The sequence below is a fragment of the Macaca nemestrina genome, chromosome 7 (assembly GCF_043159975.1).
Source record: "Macaca nemestrina isolate mMacNem1 chromosome 7, mMacNem.hap1, whole genome shotgun sequence".
NCBI lineage: Eukaryota > Metazoa > Chordata > Mammalia > Primates > Cercopithecidae > Macaca > Macaca nemestrina.
This window is the reverse complement of record NC_092131.1, coordinates 7,889,963-7,912,303: the sequence shown is the minus strand read 5'-3', so window position 1 is coordinate 7,912,303 and position 22,341 is coordinate 7,889,963. Positions and strand designations below refer to the sequence as shown.

General features: G+C 40.8%; 1 protein-coding gene across 12 annotated transcripts in view; it reads left to right on the top strand.

Annotated features, from left to right (window-relative positions):
- Window positions 1-22,341, top strand: part of LOC105467659 (EMAP like 1) — a 209,636-nt gene that overhangs the window by 114,067 nt on the left and 73,228 nt on the right. For all 12 annotated transcript variants that reach the window (XM_071099624.1, XM_071099614.1, XM_071099620.1 and 9 more), the window contains exons 2-3: window positions 3,615-3,797; window positions 17,736-17,868. In XM_071099624.1, coding sequence (XP_070955725.1) covers window positions 3,615-3,797; window positions 17,736-17,868 — 316 coding nt within the window. The remainder of the gene's footprint in view (window positions 1-3,614; window positions 3,798-17,735; window positions 17,869-22,341) is intronic.

Here is a 22,341-nt window from a genome sequence, read left to right as displayed (position 1 = left end):
AATGGCAATCATTAAAAAGTCAGGAAACAACAGGTGCTGGAGAGGATGTGGAGAAATAGGAACACTTTTACACTGTTGGTGGGACTGTAAACTAGTTCAACCATTGTGAAAGACAGTGTGGCAATTCCTCAAGGATCTGAAACTAGAATTACCATTTGACCCAGCCATCCCATTACTGGGTATATACCCAAAGGATTATAAATCATGCTGCTATTAAAGACACATGCACACGTATGTTTATTGTGGCACTATTCACAATAGCAAAGACTTCGAACCACCCCAGATGTCCATCAGTGATAGACTGGATTAAGAAAATGTGGCAAATACACTCCATGGAATACTATGCAGCCATAAAAAAGGATGAGTTCCTGTCCTTTGTGGGGACATGGATGAAGCTAGAAACCATCATTCTGAGCAAACCATTGCAAGGACAGAAAATCAAACACTGCATGTTCTTACTCATAGGTGGGAACTGAGCAATGAGAACACTTGGACACAGGGTGGGGAGCATCGCACACCAGGGTCTGTCATGGGGTGGGAGGAGGGGGGAGGGATGGAATTGGGAGATATGCCTAATGTAAATGACAAGTTGATGGGTGCAGCACACCAACATGGCACATGTATACATATGTAGCAAACCTGCACATTGTGCACATGTACCCTAGAATGTAAAGTATAACAATAATAAATTTAAAAAGATTTTTAAAAAGTAAAATAAAGTGTGTCTCTTGTAGACAGCATATAGTGGGTTTTGCTTTTTTTAAAAAAAATGTATTCTGACTTCTGCCTTTTAATTGGTATGTTTAATGAAATTACTGGTTTAATGTAACATGTAATATAATTATTGCTATACTAGGTTTGGGTTTAGCATTTTATTTTTTACTTGTCTTTCTTTTTTGTACCTCTGTTACTCTTTTCCTTCCTTCTTTTGAATTATTTGAATATAGAATTTCATTTTAAATTTTCTGTTGGCTTTTTAGCTACACTCCTTTGCATTATTCTTTAGTCATTTATGAGGGATTGCAATAAACATCTGTGACTTTTCCACTATGGTTAATACTAACCCCTTACAGTTAATAATAACTACTTACATGAGATCTATTGTACAACATTATGACTATAGTTAATAACATGTATGTATTCTTGAGAACTGCTAAGAGAGTAGATTTTAAGTGTTCTCACCACAAAAATAAGTATGTGAGGTAGTACATGTGTTAGCTCAATTTAGCCATTCCACAATGTATGTGTGTATTTTAAAACATGTTATATACAATATATACAATTTTTGTCAATTGAAATCAGTAAAAACCACATATAATGTTGTATACTTCATATAAAATATTGAAATCTTGCAACTTGTAGATCCATATTTACCCCATCTTTTATGTTATGGTACTCATATGTATTACATAAAAATACATTATAAACCCTATAAGACAATATTTTAATTTCTGTCTTTAGAAGTTTGAAGGTTCAAGGCTGGGTGCAGTGGCTAACACCTGTAATCCCAGCACTTTGGGGGGATGAAGCAGGATCACTTGAGACCGGGGGTTCAAGACCAGCCTGGGCAACACAGTGAGACCCTGACTCTATAAAAAATTTTAAAATTAGCCAGTTATGGTGGGGTGCGCCTGTAGTCCCAGATCCTCAAAAGGCTGAGGTGGGAGGATCACCTGAGCCTAGGAGATGGAGGCTGCAGTGACTGTGATCACACCACTGTACTCAAACCTGGGCAATGGAGTAAGACCCTGTCAAAAAAAAAAAAAAAATTTAAGGTTTCATGATAACATAAAAGGAAAATGGAAAAAGGAAAAAAAATGAGTCTTTGAACTGATTCAGGTATTTATCATTTCCAGTGCTCTTCATTTTTTTCTTAGGGTCTGAGTTTGTATCTTATACAATTTCTCTTTAGCCTAAAGAACTTTTATTAGCATTTCTTGCAGTGCAGGTCTTTTGGTGATTAATTCTTTCTGGTTTTGTTCCTCTGAAAATGTCTTTATTTTACTTGCTTTCTTGGAAGATATTTTGCTGGATGTAAAATTCTGGATTTAGTTTTTTCTCACCCCGTACTTTAAAGATGTAGTTCCGCTCTCTTCTGGTCTCCGTAGTTTATGATAAGATAGCTGTTAATCAGACTGCAGTTCTCTTGTATTTAATATATCATTTTTCTCTTGCTGCTTTTGGTGTTTGTTCTTTATCTTTGGTTTTCAACAGTTTGACTATAATGTGCCTTGAGGTGGGCTGTTTTGCATTTATTTTGCTTCGTCTTTGATTAGTATTTTGTAATTGTGTGTGTGTGTGTGTGTGTGTGTACATATATATATATATATATATATATTTTTTTTTTTTTTTGAGACAGAGTCTTGCTCTGTTGCCCAGGCTGGAGTGCAGTGGTGCAGTCTTGGCTCATTGGTTCAAGTGATGAGACTCCCACCTGAGCCTCCCAAGTAGCTGGTACTATAGGCGCGCAACACCATACCCAGCTAATTTTTGAATTTTTAGTAGAGATGGGGTTTCACCATGTTGGCCAGACTGGTCTTGAACACCTGACCTCAGGTGATCCATTTGCCTTGGTCTCCCAAAGTGTTGGGATTACAGACATGAGCCACTGCACCTAGCCTGTAATTGTATATTTCGGTTCATTAAATTTGAGCTATTTTGGCCATTTGTTTTGTTTTTGCGCCACTGCACTCCGGCCTGGGCAACCCTGTCACCCAGGGTCTTGCTGTGTCACCCAGGCTGGAGTGCAGTGGCGCAATCTCAGCTCACTGCAGCCTTGACCTCTTGGGCCCCAAGAAACTGTCCCACCTCAGCCTCCTGAGTAGCTGGTACTACAGGTACATAACCACCACACCTGGCTAATTTTTTTTTTTTTTTTTTTTTTTTGGTATTTTGAAGAGGCAGAGTTTTGTCATGTTGCCTAGACTGATATCAAACTCTTGAGCTCAAGCAGCTTGCCCACCTCAGCCTCCCAAAGTGCTCTCTGGGTTCTCTGGTTGGAGAGCACAGTAAGTGAAGGGAAGAATGATGTCAAATGAGATTGGAGAGGCGAGAAGATCATGGAGAGCTTTACAGACCCTGATAAGGAGTTGGGAATTATGATTCTATGTCAGAAAATATGATTACCTTAATTATAAGGGTCGCTTGCCAAACTCATATGGCTTTATCCTTCAGAATCTTGACCAATGGATAGGGTGGCCTTGTGATTGTATGACCTACCTGTCAGTTAACATAGTTGGAGCAGAAGCTAGAAGACCATGCAGACTGGGTTTCTCCCATATGTGGGAAGTTGAAGTAGACTTCCCACTGCTAAGGTTCTGCAGTATTGCTGAAAACAAGTTGGCCTGCATGTAGAAAAGTATAATGACAATTAAAACCACACTTTAAAATGAAGAGTGCGAATGTAGAGAATGAAAAGACCATTGTAGAATGAAGAGCTGTAGTTACACACAGCTAAAGATTTCACATGATTTCTGCGTAAGAGCAGTATCTTTAGTCCGTAAGTGTTATTATGTTGAAAGAATGGGCTTAAAACAATGTGCTATATAGAGTATGTTTATCGATCTGATTTCCGGGGAACACTTGAAACTCACTTGATCCTTTCTTTGGTTTAGATGACAGCGCTTCTGCTGCAAGTAGCATGGAGGTGACGGACCGCATTGCTTCACTGGAGCAGAGAGTCCAGATGCAAGAAGACGACATCCAGCTGCTCAAATCAGCTCTAGCTGATGTGGTTCGGCGGCTGAACATTACTGAGGAACAGCAGGCCGTGCTTAACAGGAAAGGACCTACCAAAGGTGGGCATTTGAGTGACACAGGAACTTTAGTAGAATTGGTCTCAAGGTAGAATCTTGCTCTAGCAAACACATTGTGCTCTTTAATATTGACAGAGAATCAAAACTTAGAATAACAAGAAAACAATCTTAGCACTGTCAACATAATCACATGAAGTATGATAGTATTTTGGGGCTTGATGTTGGTGAATTGTATAGCCCAGTGATGTACATTTGTAGGTGATCATTAAATGCTTGTTGAGTCAAGCAAGGAACAGTCCAAATGAACCACTGAGAACAGTTTTTTATCAAGATTCTCTGGGATGGAGAGAGCTTGCAGAAAGAACTACGGTCCTTTGGGCCACTTTTGGAGGTTGTTCTACCTAGCTTGTTTTTTGAAAACTCTTATTCTTTATATGTACTTAACATATACTATAATTCAGTTCAGCACAGCAGCACTAGATCATATGCCACATTCAAAGCTCTGAGCCAAGCGCTGGGGGTGCAGAGGTGGTGGGCCTTCCTTTCAGAAACTCAGAATCCTGTGTTATCACTAGCTTTTCCCCTCTTCTAGCTGCAGAGCAAGCCGCTCCCACGCAAAGCCCTCTGTTCCTTTTGAATCCCCTCTGCTGTCCGCAAGGACATCACCTGCTACAGAGCTCTGTCCTCGCAAATTTAAGTCATCATTTCATGTCCCCGTGGCTCTTGGCAATGAGATATTAAGAAGCAATATTTGTGTTAAATAATTTTGTCATTATCTTCTTAGAAGATAATGGAATTAGACAATTAGACAATTTTGGAACTAAAACGCCTCATGACAATTTCTGTCCTGCTAGCTGGCGCCCTCATGTCTGCGTGAACTCGCGCATGGTTCATCTTTAGCCAGAATCATTCTTCCTCGTGACTAACTGTAGAAAAGAGAATTCGTCTTGGCTGTGAGATGCCTTTGGCAAAAACGTTTTTTGAGATTACAACATTTAGATGTTCCTTTAAAAATACCTTTCATTGGCTAGGCACAGTGGCACATGCCTGTAATCCCAGCACTTCGGAAGGCTGAGGCGGTCGGATCACTTGAGCCCAGGAGTTCAAGACCCATCTAGGCAACATAGTGAGACCACATCCCTACAAAAGGTTTAAAAATTAGCTGGGTGTGGTGGCAAGTGCCTGTGGTCCCAGCTACTCAGGAGGCTGAGGTAGGAGGTTGCTTGAGCCCAGGAGGCCAAGGCTGCAGAGAGCACCACTACACTCCAGCTGGGTAACAGAGCAAGACCCCATCTCAAAACAAAAACAACAAAAGGACTACCTGTCATTGTTATTTCAATTTAACAAATTATTTCACAGTTAATGTGTATTTTCCTTGGAGTCAGGAGGGAGGACTGTCTAAGGTTGCGTCTTTGAGTTTTTTTCTCAAGTTCTTGGCTGCACTTCCACATATCTGTGGGAAGAAATCAGTTTCTTTGTCGTCCCAGGTAGTTATCACCAGCTCCGTGTGAGATGGCTACACCTGTTGGGCTGATGTCTGCATTTTGAATAATCATTTTAAGTAATCTTTTTTCCTTCTGAGTTACAAAGTGATTCAGGTATTTTAAATATAAACCGCATTATTCTAAGTATTCTTGACCTACCCAGCTTTCCACAAATAAATCTGATGACTGCTGTGTCTGAAAGGGTACATTTGAAGGTGCTGCTTTATATAAAACTTCAGACTTCTGAAACTTCCTTATTTTTAGAAAACTACGGGAAGAAAATAACAGGGCGTGCCCAAGAGTTTTGTTTTCTTGATTAAGAATGACGTTTGAATTTCATAACTGCACAGAAAAATAAATTTTTTCGTAGTCATCTGATATTTCTTTATAAACATTCTTTTCCTAACTGAAAGTAAATCAAAGCTTAGTTGCCAGAAGGTCACACCAAGAAGTGGAAAAAATGATTCACAAGAAAGCAGGTGAGTGGGCTGCATCCCTGAATGGAGGGACCTTGGGCTCCCTACTTTCTATGCAGCTAATTAGAGGACAGTGGAAACGGGCAGGAGGGGCATGCCCGTGGGAGGGGTGTGCCCATGGGAGGGGTGTGCCTGCAGGAGGGGTGTGCCTGCAGCAGCTGCCCTGGCTGTGCTCATCTTTGAGGGAGCTGCCATGTGGGCACTTGGGAACTGGTGCCCATACCTCTGTCTGTGTTTAGAGCTGGCCCTCTGTGGTCGTGATTGAAGTGGTGGGGCATCTTTTAGGCGAGATGGATTTTAGGCAAATCCCCTTTGGTTTTAAGTGGCCACACAATTATCACTTCATAATATTTTGACCTGCCATCCTCATGTAGACTTGAAGTAGCCTGGACACTGACATTCTTATTTTTATTTCTGAGACAGGTTCTTGCTCTGTTGCCCAAGCTGGAGTGCAGTGTTGTGATACTGGTTCTCTGCAACCTCCGCCTCCTGAGTTCAAGCGATTCTCCAGCCTCAGCTTCCCGAGTAGCTGGGACTACAGGCGCACGCCACAGCACTCAGCTAATTTTTTTGTGTTTTTAGTAGACACAGGGTTTCACCATGTTGGCCAGGCTGGTCTTGAACTCTTGACCTTAGGTGATCCGCCTGCCTTGGCTTCCCAAAGTGCTGAGATTACAGGCGTGAGCCACTGCATCTGACCTGCATTCTTATTTTTAAATATCAAGTGATTTTCTCCCCCAGGGTTAGTTTTTTAATGCTCAGGGCTGACTCAGTATGTTGAGCTTTGGGTGTACAGCTTCTGCTGTCTGCCCAGTGCTGGGGATGGCTGTGCCACCAAGAAGCAGGCAGGTACTCTCTGGGGGTCCTGCTCAAAGCCTGTGCGGGAAGAATGCATGTCTTTCTGCTGCCGCAGCCGCTGCCTAGTTTTTAGGCTGCAGTCAACACTCACTGGCCTCAGTAGTACCTGTGGGGCCATAGATAATCATTCTGATTCCTTTCCACAATAATACTCCACTTCTCTGAAGAATGTTATCATGACCTCTAAGCTTTGACTGACTGTATCATTCTTCATATGCCTTGATTAGTATAATGATGAGAACTGCAGGTTCATGGAAATAATTCGGTAACAACCAAGGTCAAGGCTTCCTGAAATGGGGAGACATTGTGGCCCACTGTAATGTGCTGGGCCTGTGGATAGGTATTCTGTAGAGAGGGAGCTGTCACTTGTTCTCCTGTCCCTGCCGTTGGCCTGCTTGCCCCAGTTAGCCAGGTCTTCTTTCCCTTGAGAAGACTGCCTTGGGTCTTAGGATTTCCTCAGTCTCTGTGAGCTCCCCAGACTCTGTTTTCTCCTTTTCCTTTGATATTTTTTAAGAGTTTTTCAGAGTTGCGGTTGGAGTGGGGCAATACTCTGGTAGCAGAATATAGTGAACAGACCCCTTAGATACTGCTGTTGTGAGTGTAAATACAGACAAATGATGGATGAATAAGGGAATTCATTGCAGTACTGTGCACAATGGAGAAAAATTGGATGGGAAACAATAAGGGAGCAGCAAGCAGTAGGGGCATGGCCGGAAGATGATGGTGCCTCCATATGATTAAATGCTGTGTGGTCTTTAAAAATGTTTGTGGTACTGGTACAAGAGGGAAAATGCTTATGCATTACAGAGTCAAATGCAGGCTATAAAACTGTATATACTGTATCGTTTCAACTAAATAGACAAAACTTATGCAAAGAAGACTGGAATGAAGTACTGTATAGCAAAAGTAATTCATGGGTTTTTTCCTGAGTAATAGGATTATCAATTTTTAAATACTTTTAGTTAGTTTCTAAATGTTCTGTGGTGTGTATTTCTTAATAAGCAGAAGGAATTTGTGTTCTAAAAAATCACTTCTTTCTTTCCATTGAATCTGAGGTCAACAGCAGGGTTCATGGCAAATGTTAGGAGGCCAGGGGTTCGCTCACATGTGTTTTCAAGAAGACAGGGAGTCGTTTGGAGTTCAAGCAATCCATTGTATACATACACAGCTGATTTTCATGTTAGCGCAGGGATTTTTAATATGTAAAATGTAGATGAAAATATAGTTGTGCCGTGTATCTGGGATCGTCTATTTTGTTATGCATTACCCAGTGAATAGCTCATATTTCCCATTTGAAATTTTGCTTGTTTGTTCAGACTAGTTAGGCAGCTTCCCTTTTAAAGTACTTTAATATGAAATACTTTAATATTCCTTTGCAACTTTTAAAATCGGTTATATCAATAGTGGATCTATGAATTAGAAGATCAAAGAATTATAATAATATTGGCTTCATTAATTAATGGATCAGAGAATTACTAAATATAACCAGAAGGCTTCTGTTGGAGAGGTTAATAAGCAAGTCAGTCCTGCCATTCCAAGACATCGAAACCCTCTAGCCTCAGAACACAGCCTCTGCAACCACTGTCAAAAGCCAACTACAGATTTTTAGCTGTGAGAAGCCTGTGCTACACTGGCACTTAACACTGATATTCAGAATACTACTCATAGGTACCAGGTATTGATTGACCAAGGGCTGGACTTTGCAGCAGACATTTTGGATGTATTAGCTCATTTTACCCCTCCACGTTTCTGTGAGGCAAGTGTCGTTGTGCCCATTTTATAGATGAGAATGAAGCCTCTGGGAGGTGTAGTGATTTGTCAGGCTATGCAAGGGCCAAATCTGGGACTGGACCCCAGGGCCCGGCTGACGTGTTCTTTCTGCCATCTGCATTGCCTCGCTGTGCATGCCTCTAGCAATATTCCATAAGTTAGCATTATTCGCATTAAACCAAATATTTAAAACATGAATATAATTTGAAAATCTTTTTTCAAGGTTTAATTTGATTTGCAAAGTATGCCAAATACATTAGATTATATTCAGCACATCATTGTGTGAAATATTATGTTACGGTCTCTTCACAAGTTTTATTAGGTCGGTGCAACTGACAAATTAAAATTTTTAAGCTCTTGGCAGTCGATGGCATTAATGAATTATTAACTTAGTTCTGTATCCTAGTTAACCAAAATTAAGGAGCAAATAACTTTTGCTTTTTCTCTTGTCTACTGCACTTTCTTCTTACAAATTGGCAATTTACAGAAAAACATCTTTTCTTTCTTGCTCTTTTAGATAGAACATACTGTAGTTTCTTTTGTTTCTGTCATTAGCTGCCCTCTCCAGTTTAGATGGGTATTCTGTAGTGATTTATAGAACAGGGTTTAGTAGGTGTTTGTAGTTTTTCAGAGATTAAAAAAGATGTTTCAAATTGTGTATTATGAAAATGTTCTCAAATGTGTACAAAAGTAGAAAGAAGAGTATCTTTTACCTGCCATTCTCATTTATCAATATGTGGTCAGTTATCATTATGACCCTCTCCTACTACCCCCTCACCCCATACTGGATTATTTTAAAGCAAATCTAAGACACTATATCATTTTATCTGTAAATATGTCAGTATGTATTTCTAAGATATAGACTCTTTTCTAAAGTCCATAATGGCTGGGTGTGGTGGCTCATGCCTGTAATCCCAGCACTTTGGGAGGCTCAGGTGGGCGGATCACTTGAGCCCACGAGTTAGACACTAGCCTGGGCAACATGGTGAAACCCCATCTCTACAAAAAATACCGAAATTAACCTTGTGTAATGGCGTGAACCTGTAGCCCCAGCTATGCTGGTGACTGAGGCAGGAGGATCACTTGAGCCCAGGAGGTAGAGGCTGCAGTGAGCCGAGGTCACACAACTCGCTTCAGCCTGGGTAACAGGGCAAGACCCTGTCTCAAAAAAAAAAAGCAAAAATAAAAATAAAGTCTATAATAATACCATTATTACACTTCAAAACTAATAATTTCTTAATATCATTTAATAGCAAGTCAGCAGATTTCCCTAATTGTCCATGAATGACTTTTTATAGCAGTTTTATTGAAATATAATTCACATACCATAAAATTGACCCTTTTAAAATTTATGATTCATTGATTTTTAGTATAAGTTGTAAAACCATCACCACTATCTAATTTTAGAAAATTTTTATCACCCGAAAAGAAACCCCTCACCGATGAGCAGTGGTTTCCAGTTGCTCCCTCCTCCCAGCCCCTGGCAACCACTAGTCTACATCATGTCTCCATAGATTTGACACCTTGGACGTTTTCTGGAAGTGAGATCATACAATATGTGGTCTTTTGCCACTGTCTTCTCCCACTTAGCATAATTGTTTTCAAGGTTCACCCATGTTCCAGCATACATCATTCCTTTTCATTGTCAAATAATATTCCACTGGATGCAACATTTTGTTTATCCATTTATCAGTCAATAAGCATTTCGGTTGTTAATACATGACTTTATGAAATCAGTTCATTAATGTCTTTTTCCCCATTTATATTTCTATTACATTGAATTTTTAATGTTACAGGATTCTTGCACTCCTAGACCCATGCCTAAGAATTCAAATGAAAACACATGGTACGATGGACAGCCCCATTTACCTTGATTCATGTGCCTTTTGATAATTTCGAAACCTTTTTAAAGTGATGCAATAAGAGACAGAGGTGTAGGGCTGCAGGTTTCTGGCCAGTAGATACAAAGTAGCACGCTGTCTTGTTCTGAACCTTGTTCTTTTTACTGAGCAGTGTGGCCTACAAAGCATTCCTTTGCAGTGTCTAGAGCTCCTCCTCATTCCCTTTTTTTTTTTTTTTTTTTTTTTTTTTAGACAGAGTTTTTGCTGTTGTTGACCAGGCTGGCGTGCAATGGCGCGATCTCGGCTCACCACAACCTCTGCCTCCCGGGTTCAAGCGATTCTCCTGCCTCAGCCTCCTGAGTGGCTGGGATTACAGGCATGCGCCTCCACGCCCGACTAATTTTTGTATCTTTAGGAGAGATGGGGTTTCTCCATGTTGGTCAGGCTGGTCATGAACTCCTGACCTCAGGTGATCCACCCGCCTCGGCCTACCAAAGTGCTAGGATTATAGGCGTGAGTCCCCGCACCCGGCCTCCTCGTTCCTTTTACAGCTGCACGGTGCTCCCTTGCAAGGAGATGCCATAGTATATTCAACCAGTCCCTGCGACAGGCTTTGGTTTTGCAAGTTGTGCTGCAGTGATTGGCCGTGTGCGTAGGGCATTTTGTATTTTTGCCAGTATATTTAGGACAGGTGCCTAGAGATGGGGTGCTGGGTCAGAGGTGCACCTGTGATTTTGCTGGATGTTGGTGATGGTGATGATAGGAGTCTCCTCCAGCACTCAGCTAATCATCTACTTTGTCTTATAACTTAGCAAAAGCAGATTGCCTTTTCCAGTTCTAAATACAGACATTTTTCAAATTTTGAAATGGATAATTAGGAATTCTAGGCTCATAATGGTTAGATATGTTAAAAGTAAACTTTGGATTTCTTCATATAATCATATATGTAATCATATTTTTAACCCTAATGGGAGTTTTATATATCAAATATTGTACATTGCGTTGTTGATGTGATGTAAGTTAAAAGGGTTTCTTGATCATTAGATTGCAACTTAATATAAAAATATGCATTAGTAGATTTGGCTAGCTTTACTAGAACTTCTAGATTTATTCATATCAACTGTAGTTTTGAAAATATATTATCACGGATAGTACTCTTGAAATCTCGGTATTCCAATTCAACCATTTAGAATGATGAAAAAAATTTATTTCAGGCTTAATTATGAATGTTTTTGGACCTGAGATTTTTAAAACCTTGGTTAGATTTCAGTTACCAAACTATGGCGTCATATTGCAGGGAATCTAACTCCAGGTAGTTTAAATAGTATGAAATATAACAGGAAACTGCTGAGCAAAAATACTGCACCTATTACTGGAAACCAGTCTTCAGCTTGGTTGCCCTTCTCCCTCCCTTCACTTCCGGTGAGTTGGTAGGGTCTGTCCTCAGAGAGCCCAACTCACTGGGAAACTCAGATGTTGCTTTACAGAACACTCTTCTCACATGAATGAAAGAGAATAGATTTCAGAGTGGGAAGATACCTTAAGGAACACTTTTGACCAAAGCCTTTCCTTTATGGGTAAGGAAAACGGGACCCAGAGGACCTGACCTATGGACACATGACTAGATGGGGACACAGCAGGGACTGGTGCCCCGGCCCCTAACTCCCAGACCTGAGTTCCTTCCCCCACGCTCCACTACCTCCCCCACTGTGCCTTGGTGTAAGCGCAGGAAGCAAGTGGCTGTTTTTGGGTGAGAATGTGAGAATGTGCCTGGGGTTCTCCTCCAAATCTGTGTACGAGATATGCAGCCCGTGGGTTCTCACTGGCTCTGATTCTGCCTCTGGTACCACTTGACCATAGCATTTCATTCTCTTCACATTATATTCAGGATACAAAATTGCACCCAGTGTCCACAATAGAGTATTTTCTTGTCGGGATTTAGCCAGGGGATAATGGCTACCACTTCTAGGGTGTCTACTACGTGCCGGGCACTGTGCTAGAAACTTCGCATTCCTCATTCCTAATCCTCACAGCAGTCCTGCAAGGTGAGCACTCTGACCTTATTTTAGAAGGAGTCCAAGGTTTGGGCTATGTCTTCCAGCTCAGCTGAGGATGAGTCCAGTCCTGTGTGCCTTGAGGGCCCTTGCGCTCCTTCACCTGGGCACCTCTGACCCCCAGAGACAGGATTCCAGCCGTCCTGCAATCCTTCCACCGGATGCATTCCAAACACGGTGTTTCTCAGGCTCCTTTCATCTGAGAAATTCTCCTTTTGGTGCTGTGTTTGTTGCTGTGTTTTGCCCCTAGGAACAATTTAAAATTTTTTTTTTAAACAACCCTTTCATGAACCAAAAGAATATCTCATATCTTAGTGTCATCTGGAAGCTAGGGATCCATTTGTCTTAGCACTTGAGGAGCAGAAAATTGTGTTTGAACCTTCCCTAGTGCTATGTCACTTCTGCATTTTTAAAGAGCCCTTATCTGAAAATGATTCATTACAGCTGCTCCTCTTTTCCTGCCGTCTTCAAGATCCAGGCTGGCACCTGTTCAGACTCAACACTAGGAGGTATTTTTCCTTCCACCAGGTTTTCTTATGGCAGAGAGCTGTCTTCCTTGAGTGGCTAATAATTTTTAGACATGGTAACATGAAAGAAACCTGGCATGATGTCATGTGCAAAATAGGTACTTAGTAAGCACGATGGTGGTGGGGGTTACATTGCTACTTAATCAGTCAGTGGTTACAAAAACCCAAGGATGTTATCAAGACAGGGATGAGCAGTAATTGGATCTTGCCGAAGTTGGGAATCGATCCAACCTCTCAGTCACTCCAAGAGTAGTCACTGTGCGTCCCCCTCCTCCTTCCCATCCCTCTCCTCTTCCTCCTCTTCCCACCCTCTATTTTTCTTTCATGATCTCTCATCACAACTTTAATATTCTATTTGCTTCTGAGGCTACTCTATTGTATTTTAAGATATAAAATATACACTCTGGGAATGCCTCCCGCATTGCATCTGATTTTCTTTTCATGGGCTTTTAAAATCCTATTTTCTATTCTTTTGAGAAAAGGACAACAGTAGATTGTTAGGAGATTGAATTTTGAAATTATAACTCAAGAAAGAATGAACAACTTAGTAGTGACTCCAAAATGGCTACATGATGTCTTCTCTTAGGAGAAAGGTTTTTGTTATTGAAATTGAACCAAGTTAAATTTCCAATGTATGTTGACTCCTTTCTGTGTGTAGGCCTGGGAGCAGGTACTAGCTTCAAGAATCCTGCAGTCAATGGAGTAGACAGACTGTTGGATTTAGCATTCCAAGTGTGATGACGGTGTCTAAGGCAAGGCGGTGTGGGAGCATGGAGGAGGCCCCACTTTCTTTTACATTAGAGAGAGAAGGAAGATTGGCCCTCAGCTTTAGGGACTGGAAAGTTCTAGCAAGTTAAAAATATGGCATAATATACAGTTTTGTTGTTGGTAATATTTTAAGAGCCTAAATGGAGGCAGATTTAATTCTCTAATGAACAAAATCTGCTAGCTCTTTTATTTGTTTGTTTGGAGATGGAGTCTCCCTGTGTTGCCCAGGCTGGAGTGCAGTGACACAATCTCGGCTCACTGCAACCTCCGCCTCCCGGGTTCAAGCGATTCTCCTGCCTCAGCATTCTTACTAGCTGGGATTACAGGCACATGCCACCACAGCCGGGTAATTTTTCTGTTTTTAGTAGAGAGGAGGTTTCACCATGTTGGCCAGGCTGGTCTCAAACTCCTGTCCTCAGGTGATCCACCTGCCTCAGCCTCCCAAAGTGCTGGGATTACAGGAGTGAGCCACTATGCCCGGCCTCTGCTAGCATTTTTAAATGAACTTTTTATTATAGGATAGTTTTAGATTTCTAGAAAAGTTGTAAGCACAGAAGTTTCCCATAGACACAGTACCCAGTTTCGCCTGTTATTACCATCTTATATTAGTATGGTACATTTGTCACAACTAATGGACCAATATTAATACATTATTATTAATTAATGGCCATGCTCTATTGGGATTTCCTTAGTTTGTCCCTTAAGCCCTTTTGGTTCCAGATTCCCATGCAGGGTAACACATGATCTTTAGTTACCCTGGCTCCTCAGCCTCCTCCAAGCTGACAGTCTTCCTTGTTTTTGATGATCTTGACAGTTTTGAAGAATACCAATTAGAGAGTTCATTGACTGTCCTTCAACTTGGCTTCGTGTGATGTTTTTCTCATGGATAGACTCAGGTTATGGGCTTTCGGGAGGAAGGCACAGAGGTAAAGTGCCGTTCTCATCTTATCAGCACATCCCGTCCAAGGGTGCATGCCATCAACATGGCTCATCACTGTGGTTGTTGACCTTGGCCACCTGGCCGAGGGAGTGTTGGTCAGGTCTGTCCACTGGAAATGACTTCTCCCCCAACTTCATCACTTGGCTGTTAGAAGGAAGTCAGCATGCGCCAGCTGCACTTAAGGAGTGGCAGATTATATTCTACCTTCTTGAGGGTGGGGTAGCCACATAAATTATTCAGAATATAGCTGCATGGGGATTTGTCTGTTCTCTTCATTTATATATTTACCCAATCATTTATTTATATATACTGCAGCATAAACTTACAGATACTCGTTGTGTACTTTGGGTTATAACCGAATACCATGTTATTTGTTTTATGGCTCAAATTGTTCCAGCTTTGGCCTTTGGGAGCTCTTTCAGTTAGGTCCTGTGTCCGTTTGACTTGCCCCCACCCAAGTAGTGTCTTTTGGTTTTATTGTTGTTGTCTGAGCACTTCTTTACTTTGTGGCACCACAGGAGACTCCAGATTCATGTGTTCCCTGCCCCAGCCCTACGTGCAGCTGCTTCCCCTGGAGGCCTGCTTCCTTCTGCTATAGAACGGCCTTGGAAACCAAGGTTTGGGCATTGGGTGTCATTGCTTTAAGCCCTCTCAGCAGACAGAGCTGAGAAACATGTGTTTATACTAACCTGTATGTGTGTCTGTGTATGTATTTATACTTACGTATCTGCATCTGTGTTACGGGAAACCCGAGTCTGCCCTGATGTCTCTACTCTAGTGGCACATGGTTCATTCCCACCATCTCCCCTTGCTTATCCATCACCTCCCTCTCCAACGGTGAGAGGCCTGCCCCTGCCATCCTCCATCCTTTTATGTAATTGTCCCATCCTGGTGTTCCTGTGTAGTGGTTTCAGAATTGTTAGCCTCCACCTTTGTGGGAAGCAAGCTTACTAACTAAACTGCAGTGCTGATATGCAGTTCCTGTTATCTTTAGTTTTAGAGTCTCTACTCATTTCCAGAATGACTTAGGTCAGCACCTTCCTTCCCCTCACTGCCTTCAGTGAGGCTGTTGTATGTTTGTCATACAGTCTTCATTCCATCCTGGGGTTTCCCCGTCTCCTAGTCGGTTTTACTTACATACGTCAAGGTTCACTCTTGGTGCTATAAGGGTCTCTGGGCTTTGACAAGGCATCATGTCACATATCCCTCACGATGGTATCTTACAGGAGAGTTTTATCACCCTAGAAGGCCTCCTTTACACCACCTATTCAGCCCCTGCCCTGCAACCTCTGACAGCCACAAATCGATTTTCTGTCTTTAGTTTGCCTTTACTCAAATGTCATATAGATGCAGTCATACAACATGGAGCCTCTCAGACTTGCTGCTTTCCTTTAACAATGTGGATTTCAGATGTGGTTTGCTTCATTCCTTTTATCACCAACTCATATTCCATTGTATGGATGGGCCAGTTTGTTTATCTGTTCACCTACCAGAGGACATCTTGGTCGCTTCCAGTTTTTGACGATTGTAAATAAAGCAGCTCTAAATATTTACATGTGGGTTTGTGTAGACATAAGTTTTCAGATCAATTGGGTAAATACCTAGTGTCAGTACAATTACCGGATCATATGGTGAAACTATATTTAGCTTTATAAGAAACTGCCAGACTGTCTTCCACAGTGGCTGTACTATTTTTCATTCCCACCAGCAAGGAATGAGAGTTCCTGTTGATCGGCGTCCTGGCCATCAATTGGTATTTTGTCTGTCTTTTTGGATTTCTGCCATTCTAATAGGTGTATAGAAGTATCTCATTATTGTTTTAATTTGCATTTCCCTAATGACAAATGATGTCGAGCGTCTTTTCATATGCTTATGTGCCATCTGTATATGTCTTCTTTGGTGAAGTGTCTTTTCAGATCTTTTGCCCATTTTTTTAATTGGGCTGTTTGTTTTCTTACCATTGAATTTGAGGAGTTCTTTTTATATTCCTTATACAAGTCTTTTATCAGATATGTGATGTGCAAATATTTTCTCCTAATCTATGCCTTGCGTTTTAATCCTCTTAGGTTCTCTTGCAAATTTTTAAAAATGTTAATGAAGTCCAAGCTATCAATTTTTTTCTTTCATGGATTGTGCTTTTGGTATTAGATCTAAAAACTCATCACCAAATCACTTTCTTCTAGAAGTTTTATAGTTTTGCATTTTAAATTTAGGTTTATGGGCCGTTTTGAGTTAATTTTTGTGTAGGGTGTGAGGTTAGTGTCTAGGTTCCCTTTGTTGAAAAGATGAAGATCTTGGCTGGGCATGGTGGCTCACACCTGTAATCCCAACACTTTGGGAGGCTGAGGCAGGCGGATCACCTGAGGTCAGGAGTTCAAGACCAGCCTGGCCAACATGGTGAAACCCCATGTCTACTAAAAATACAAAAATTAGCTGGGCATGGTAGCCAGCATCTGTAATCCCAGCTACTCGGGAGGCTGAGGTAGGAGAATTGCTTGAACCCAAGAGACTGAGGTGGCCGAGATTGTGCCACTGCACTCCAGCCTGAGCAACAAGAGTGAAACTCTGTCTCAAAAAAAAAGAAAAGAAAAGAAAAGAAAACATGATCCTTTCTCCAAGGAATTGCCTTCATATCTTTGTCAGTGCTGCTAGTGTTTCAAAATTCATGTCCTTTTCCTTTCTACCTAGCTTACGTTCTGTAAAACAGTGGTCCCCAGCCTTTTTGGCACCAAGAAAATTGTGGAAGATGATTTTTCCATAGAAGTGGGGGTGGGTGTTGGGGATGGTTTTGGGACGATTCAAGCATGTTACATTCATTGTGTGCCTTCTTTCTATTATTATTACATTTTAATATATAATGAAATAATGATACAACTCACCATAACGTAGAATCAGTGGCAGTCCTGAGCTTGTTTTGTCGCAATCAGATAGTCCCATCTAGGGTTGATGGGAGACAGCAACAGATCATCAGGCATTAGATTCTCATAAGGAGCGCTCAGCCTAGATCCCTCGCTTGCACGGTTCACAAGAGTTTGCACTCCTAAGAGAATCTAATCTGATCTGACAGGAGGGAGAGCTCAGGTGGTAACATGAGTGATGGGTAGCAACTGTAAATGCAGATGAAGAGTTGCTCACTCGCTCACTGCTCACCTCCTCCTGCTGTGTGGCGTCATCTTCCTAACAGGGGGTTGAGGACCCCTGCTGTAAAATGTTACCTTTACAAAAGGGAAGTTTCTGATGTTATTTTCTGCTTGTCTTACAGCAAGACCACTGATGCAGACCCTGCCTTTAAGAACCACTGTCAACAATGGCACTGTGTTACCAAAGAAATCTAGTGGCTCTCTACCGTCCCCCTCCGGGGCCAGGAAAGAAACCGCTGTGCCGACAACCAAAAGGTGAGCCAGAGGCAGGGCCTTAAAGGAACTCTAAAAGCAGTTCTCTCTTCGATCCCAAAATGAGTATTACTTTTTAAAATCGTATTGTACAATTTCTTCTCTGAGTTAAAGCTTATCAAAGTCCAACATTTTATATGTTGCCATAACAGGAACTAGTTAAGTTTATTATTATTCTTGTTTTAGATTTACTTGTGTTGCCTTTGAAACCTCACTGGCTAAAACCACAGTGTGGTGTTTTGTATTTTTACTTAAAGTTCTCTTTTGAAAAAACAAATGTTAGTATAACCTGGGTAAAAATAAATAAATGTTCCCAAGTCCATACTGGGAACATGACAAAATTCAGATTGCCATGGCAACCTCAGATTTTTCTCTATGCAATTTGGATAAGCTCATGCTTTCAAAATGTACCCAACAGTGGAGTCTAAATATTGATGTTATCTGTCACAAAGAGCACAGTTTGCTCTTAACTTTCGTATTATTTTGTAATTGCCATTTAAAGATTTTTATATTTTAGGACCAGGTGCAGTGGCTTACACTTATAATCCCAGTACTTTGGGAGGCCAAGGTGGGCAGATCACTTGAGCTCAGGAGTGTGAGACCAGCCTACCTTAACTGTTTTTAAGTGTAGAGTTCAGTAGTGCTAGCCAGGCTCAGTGGCTCACGCCTGTAATTCCAACACTTTGGGAGGCCGAGGAGGGTGGATTGTCTGAGGTCAGGAGTTCGAGACCACCGTGACCAACATGGCGAAACCCCATCTCTACTAAAAATACAAAAATTAGCTGGGCACAGTGGCACATGCCTGTAATCCCAGCTACTTGGGAGGCTGAGGCAGAAGAATCACTTGAACCTGGAAGGCCAAGGTTGCAGTGAGTCGAGATCACACCATTGCACTCCAGCCTGGGTGACAAGAGCGAAACTCCATCTAAAAAAAAAAAAGAGTTCAGTAATGTTAAGTATATTCACATATCTGTTGTTGTGCAACAGAGCTCTAGAACTTTTTCATCAGGCAAAAGAGAAATTCTAGACCCATTAAATAGTAAGTCCCCCTCTATTCTCCCCACTGCCCTTGACAACCACATCTCTACTTTTTGTTGCTATGATTCTGATTGCATTAGGTATTTCACAGAAGTGGGATCATCTAAGTAGTGCTTGTCCTTTTGTGACTGGCTTACTTTGCTTAGCATAATGTCCTCGACGCGCATCCATATTGTAGCATGTGACTGATTTTCTTTTTAAGGCTGGATAATATTGCATTGTGTGTATATATCATATTTTGCTTTTTATTTTAATTTTAGATTCGGGGGTATGTGTGGAGGTTTGTTACAAGGGTATATTTGTGATGCTGAGGTTTGGGCTTCTGTTGATCCCGTTACCCAGATAGTGAAGATAATACCAAATAGGAAGTTTTTCAGCTGTTACCCACCTCTCTCCCACCCTCCTTTTGGAGTCCCCAGTGTCTGTTATCCCCATCTTTATCATATTTTGTTTATCCATTCATCCATCACAGGCTATTCTGTACCATTTATCTGCACATCTGTCCTTATGGCCAATACCCTACCATCTTGATTACTCTTGCTTTTTAGTATGTTTCAAAATCAGGAAATGGGAGGCCCCCAACTGTATTGTTCTTTTTCGTGATTGTTTTGGCTATTTAGGATCCCTTTATATTCCATATGAATTTTAGGATAGTTTTTTTCTATTTCTGCAAAAAATGCCATTGGGATTTTGATAGAGACTGAATTAAATCTGCATATCACTTTGAGTAGTATGGACATTAAGCAATATTAAGTCTTCCAATCCATAAACATAGGATGTCTTTCTCTTTTTTTGTATTTTCTTTTAGCAAGGTTTTGTGGTTCTCAGTGTATAAGTCTTCTATCTCCTTGGTTAAAGTTATTCCTAAGTATTTTATCCTTTTTGATGCTGCAGTAAATAGAATTAATTTCTTAACTTCCTTTTCAGCTTGATCATTGTTATTGTATGGAAATGCATCTGATTTTTGTGTGTTGGTTTTGTATCCTGAAACTTTGTTGAAATTATGTATTAGTCCTCAGAGTTTTTTTCTGGAATCTTTAGGGTTTTCTAAGTATAAGATTCTGTCATCTGTAGACAGATAGTTTTACTTTGGATCCTTTCCTATTTGGATGCCTTTCATTTCTTTCTCTTGTCTAATTGCTCTGGCTAGGACTTCGAGTACTATGTTGAATAATAGTGGCAAGAGTGGGTGTCTTGCCTTCCTCCTGATTTTAGAGGAAAAGATTTCAGTCTTTTACCATTGAGTATTTATTTGAGCTATGGCCACTCAAATCTAGCATTTATTACATTGAGGTGGTTTTCTTCTATTCCTAGTTTGTTTTGTTTTTATCATGAAAGGGTGTTGAATTTTGTCAAATGTTTTTTCTGCATCAATTGAAATGATCATGTGGTTTTTGTCCTTTATTCTGTGGATATTGTATCACATTGATTGATTTTCATGTGTTGAATCATTCTTGCATTCCAAATATAAATCCCAGTTGGTCATGGTGTATAATCCATTTAATGTGCTGTTGAATTCAGTTTACTAGTATTTTGTTGAGGATTTTTTCATCAACGTTCATCAGGGATATTGGTCTGTAGTTTTCTTGTATCTTTGTCTGGTTTTGGTATTAGAATAATGCTGGCCTCATGCAATGATTTGGAAGTGTTCCCTCCTCCTCGATTCTTTGGAAGAGTTTAAGGAGGACTGGAATTTATCCTTTTTTAAATGTTTGATAGAATTCTCCGCTGAAGTCATCAGGTCCTGGGCTTTTCTTTGTTGGGAGATTTTTGATTACTGCTTCAGTCTCCTTACTAGCTCTAGGTCTGTTCATATTTTTTACTTCTTCATGATTCAGTCCTGGTGGGCTGTTTGTTTCTAGGACTTATTCATTTGCTCTAGGTCACCCAATTTGCTGGCATATGCTTATTCACAGTGGTCTCTTATAGTCCTTCTCGTTTTTGTTATATCAGTTGTAATATCCTTTCATTTTTAATTTTAGTTATTTAAATTTTCTCTCTTTCTTCGTTAGTCTAGCTAAGAGTTTTTCAATTTGGTTGATCTTTTTTAAACCAATTCTTGGTTTTGTTTATTTTTTTTTCCATTGTTTTTCTATTCTCCCCTTCATTTGTCTCTGCTCTAATCTTTATTATTTCCTTCCTTCTGCCAACTTTTGGTTTTCTTTTTTTTCTAGTTCCTTGAAGTATAAAGTTAGGAGGCTGATGTGAGATCTATCTTCTTTTTATGAAAACTTTGATCACTATAGACTTCCCTCTTAGTACCCCTTTAACTGCCTCCTGTAAGTTTTGGTATGTTGTACTTTCATATGTCTCCAGATATTTTTAAAATTTCTTTGTGATTTCCTCTTTGACCATTGATTGTTCAAGAGTGAGTTGTTTAAAGATTCACTTTTTATTGTAGCAAATACAGGCATTCCTCATTTTATTGTGTCTGTCTTTATTGTGCTTTACCACATTTTTTTACAAATTGGAGGCGGTGGAAAGCCTGTGTTGAGTAAATCTATCAGCATCGTCTTTCCAACATGTACCCACTTCATGTCACATTTTAGTAATTCTCACAACATTACAAACTTTTTTGTTATCATTATGTCTGGAATGGTGATCAGTGATCTTTGGTGTTAATACTATAATTGTTTTGGGGCACCCAAAACAGCACCCAGAGAAGGTGGCCAACTTGATCCGTAAATGCAGTTTGTGTCCTGACTGCTCTGCCCATTGTTTCCCTATCTCTCCCTCTCCATCGGCCTCCCTTTTCCGTGAGACACAACAGTATTGAAATAAGGCCATTTAGTAACCCTATAATGGCCTGTAAGTGTTCAAGTGAAGGAAGAGTCATACTTTTCTCACTTTAAATCAAAAGCTAGACATGATTCAGCTTAATGAGGAAGGCATGCCAAAAGCCAGGATAGACCATCATGTGGTTTAGATGTTTGTCTCCCCACATTTCAAGTTGAAATGTGATCCCCAGTGTTGGAGATGGGCTTGGGAGGAGGTGTTTGGGGCATCAGCGTAGATCCCTCATGAACGTCTTGGTGCTGTCCTCACAATGAGTGAGTTCTTGCTGTGAGTTCACTCAAGGTCTGGTTGTTTAAAAGAGCATGGCACCTCCTCCCCACTTGCTCCCTCTCTTGCCAAATGACATGCCTGCCCCGTCTTGTCTTCTGCCATGATTTAAAACTCCCTGAGACCGCACCAGAAGCTGAGCAGATGCCGGTGCCATGCTTCCTGGACAGCCTGCGGAACTGTGAGGCCATTAAACCTCTTTTCTTTATAAATTACCCAGCCTCAGGCATTCCTTTATAGCTGCACTAAATGGACTCATGCAGGCCTGTTGTGCCAAACAGTTAGCCAAGTTGTAGATGCCAAGAAAAAGTTCTTGAAGGAAATTCGAAGTGTTACTCCAGTGAACACGCGGAAAAAAAAAAAAGGTGACATCCT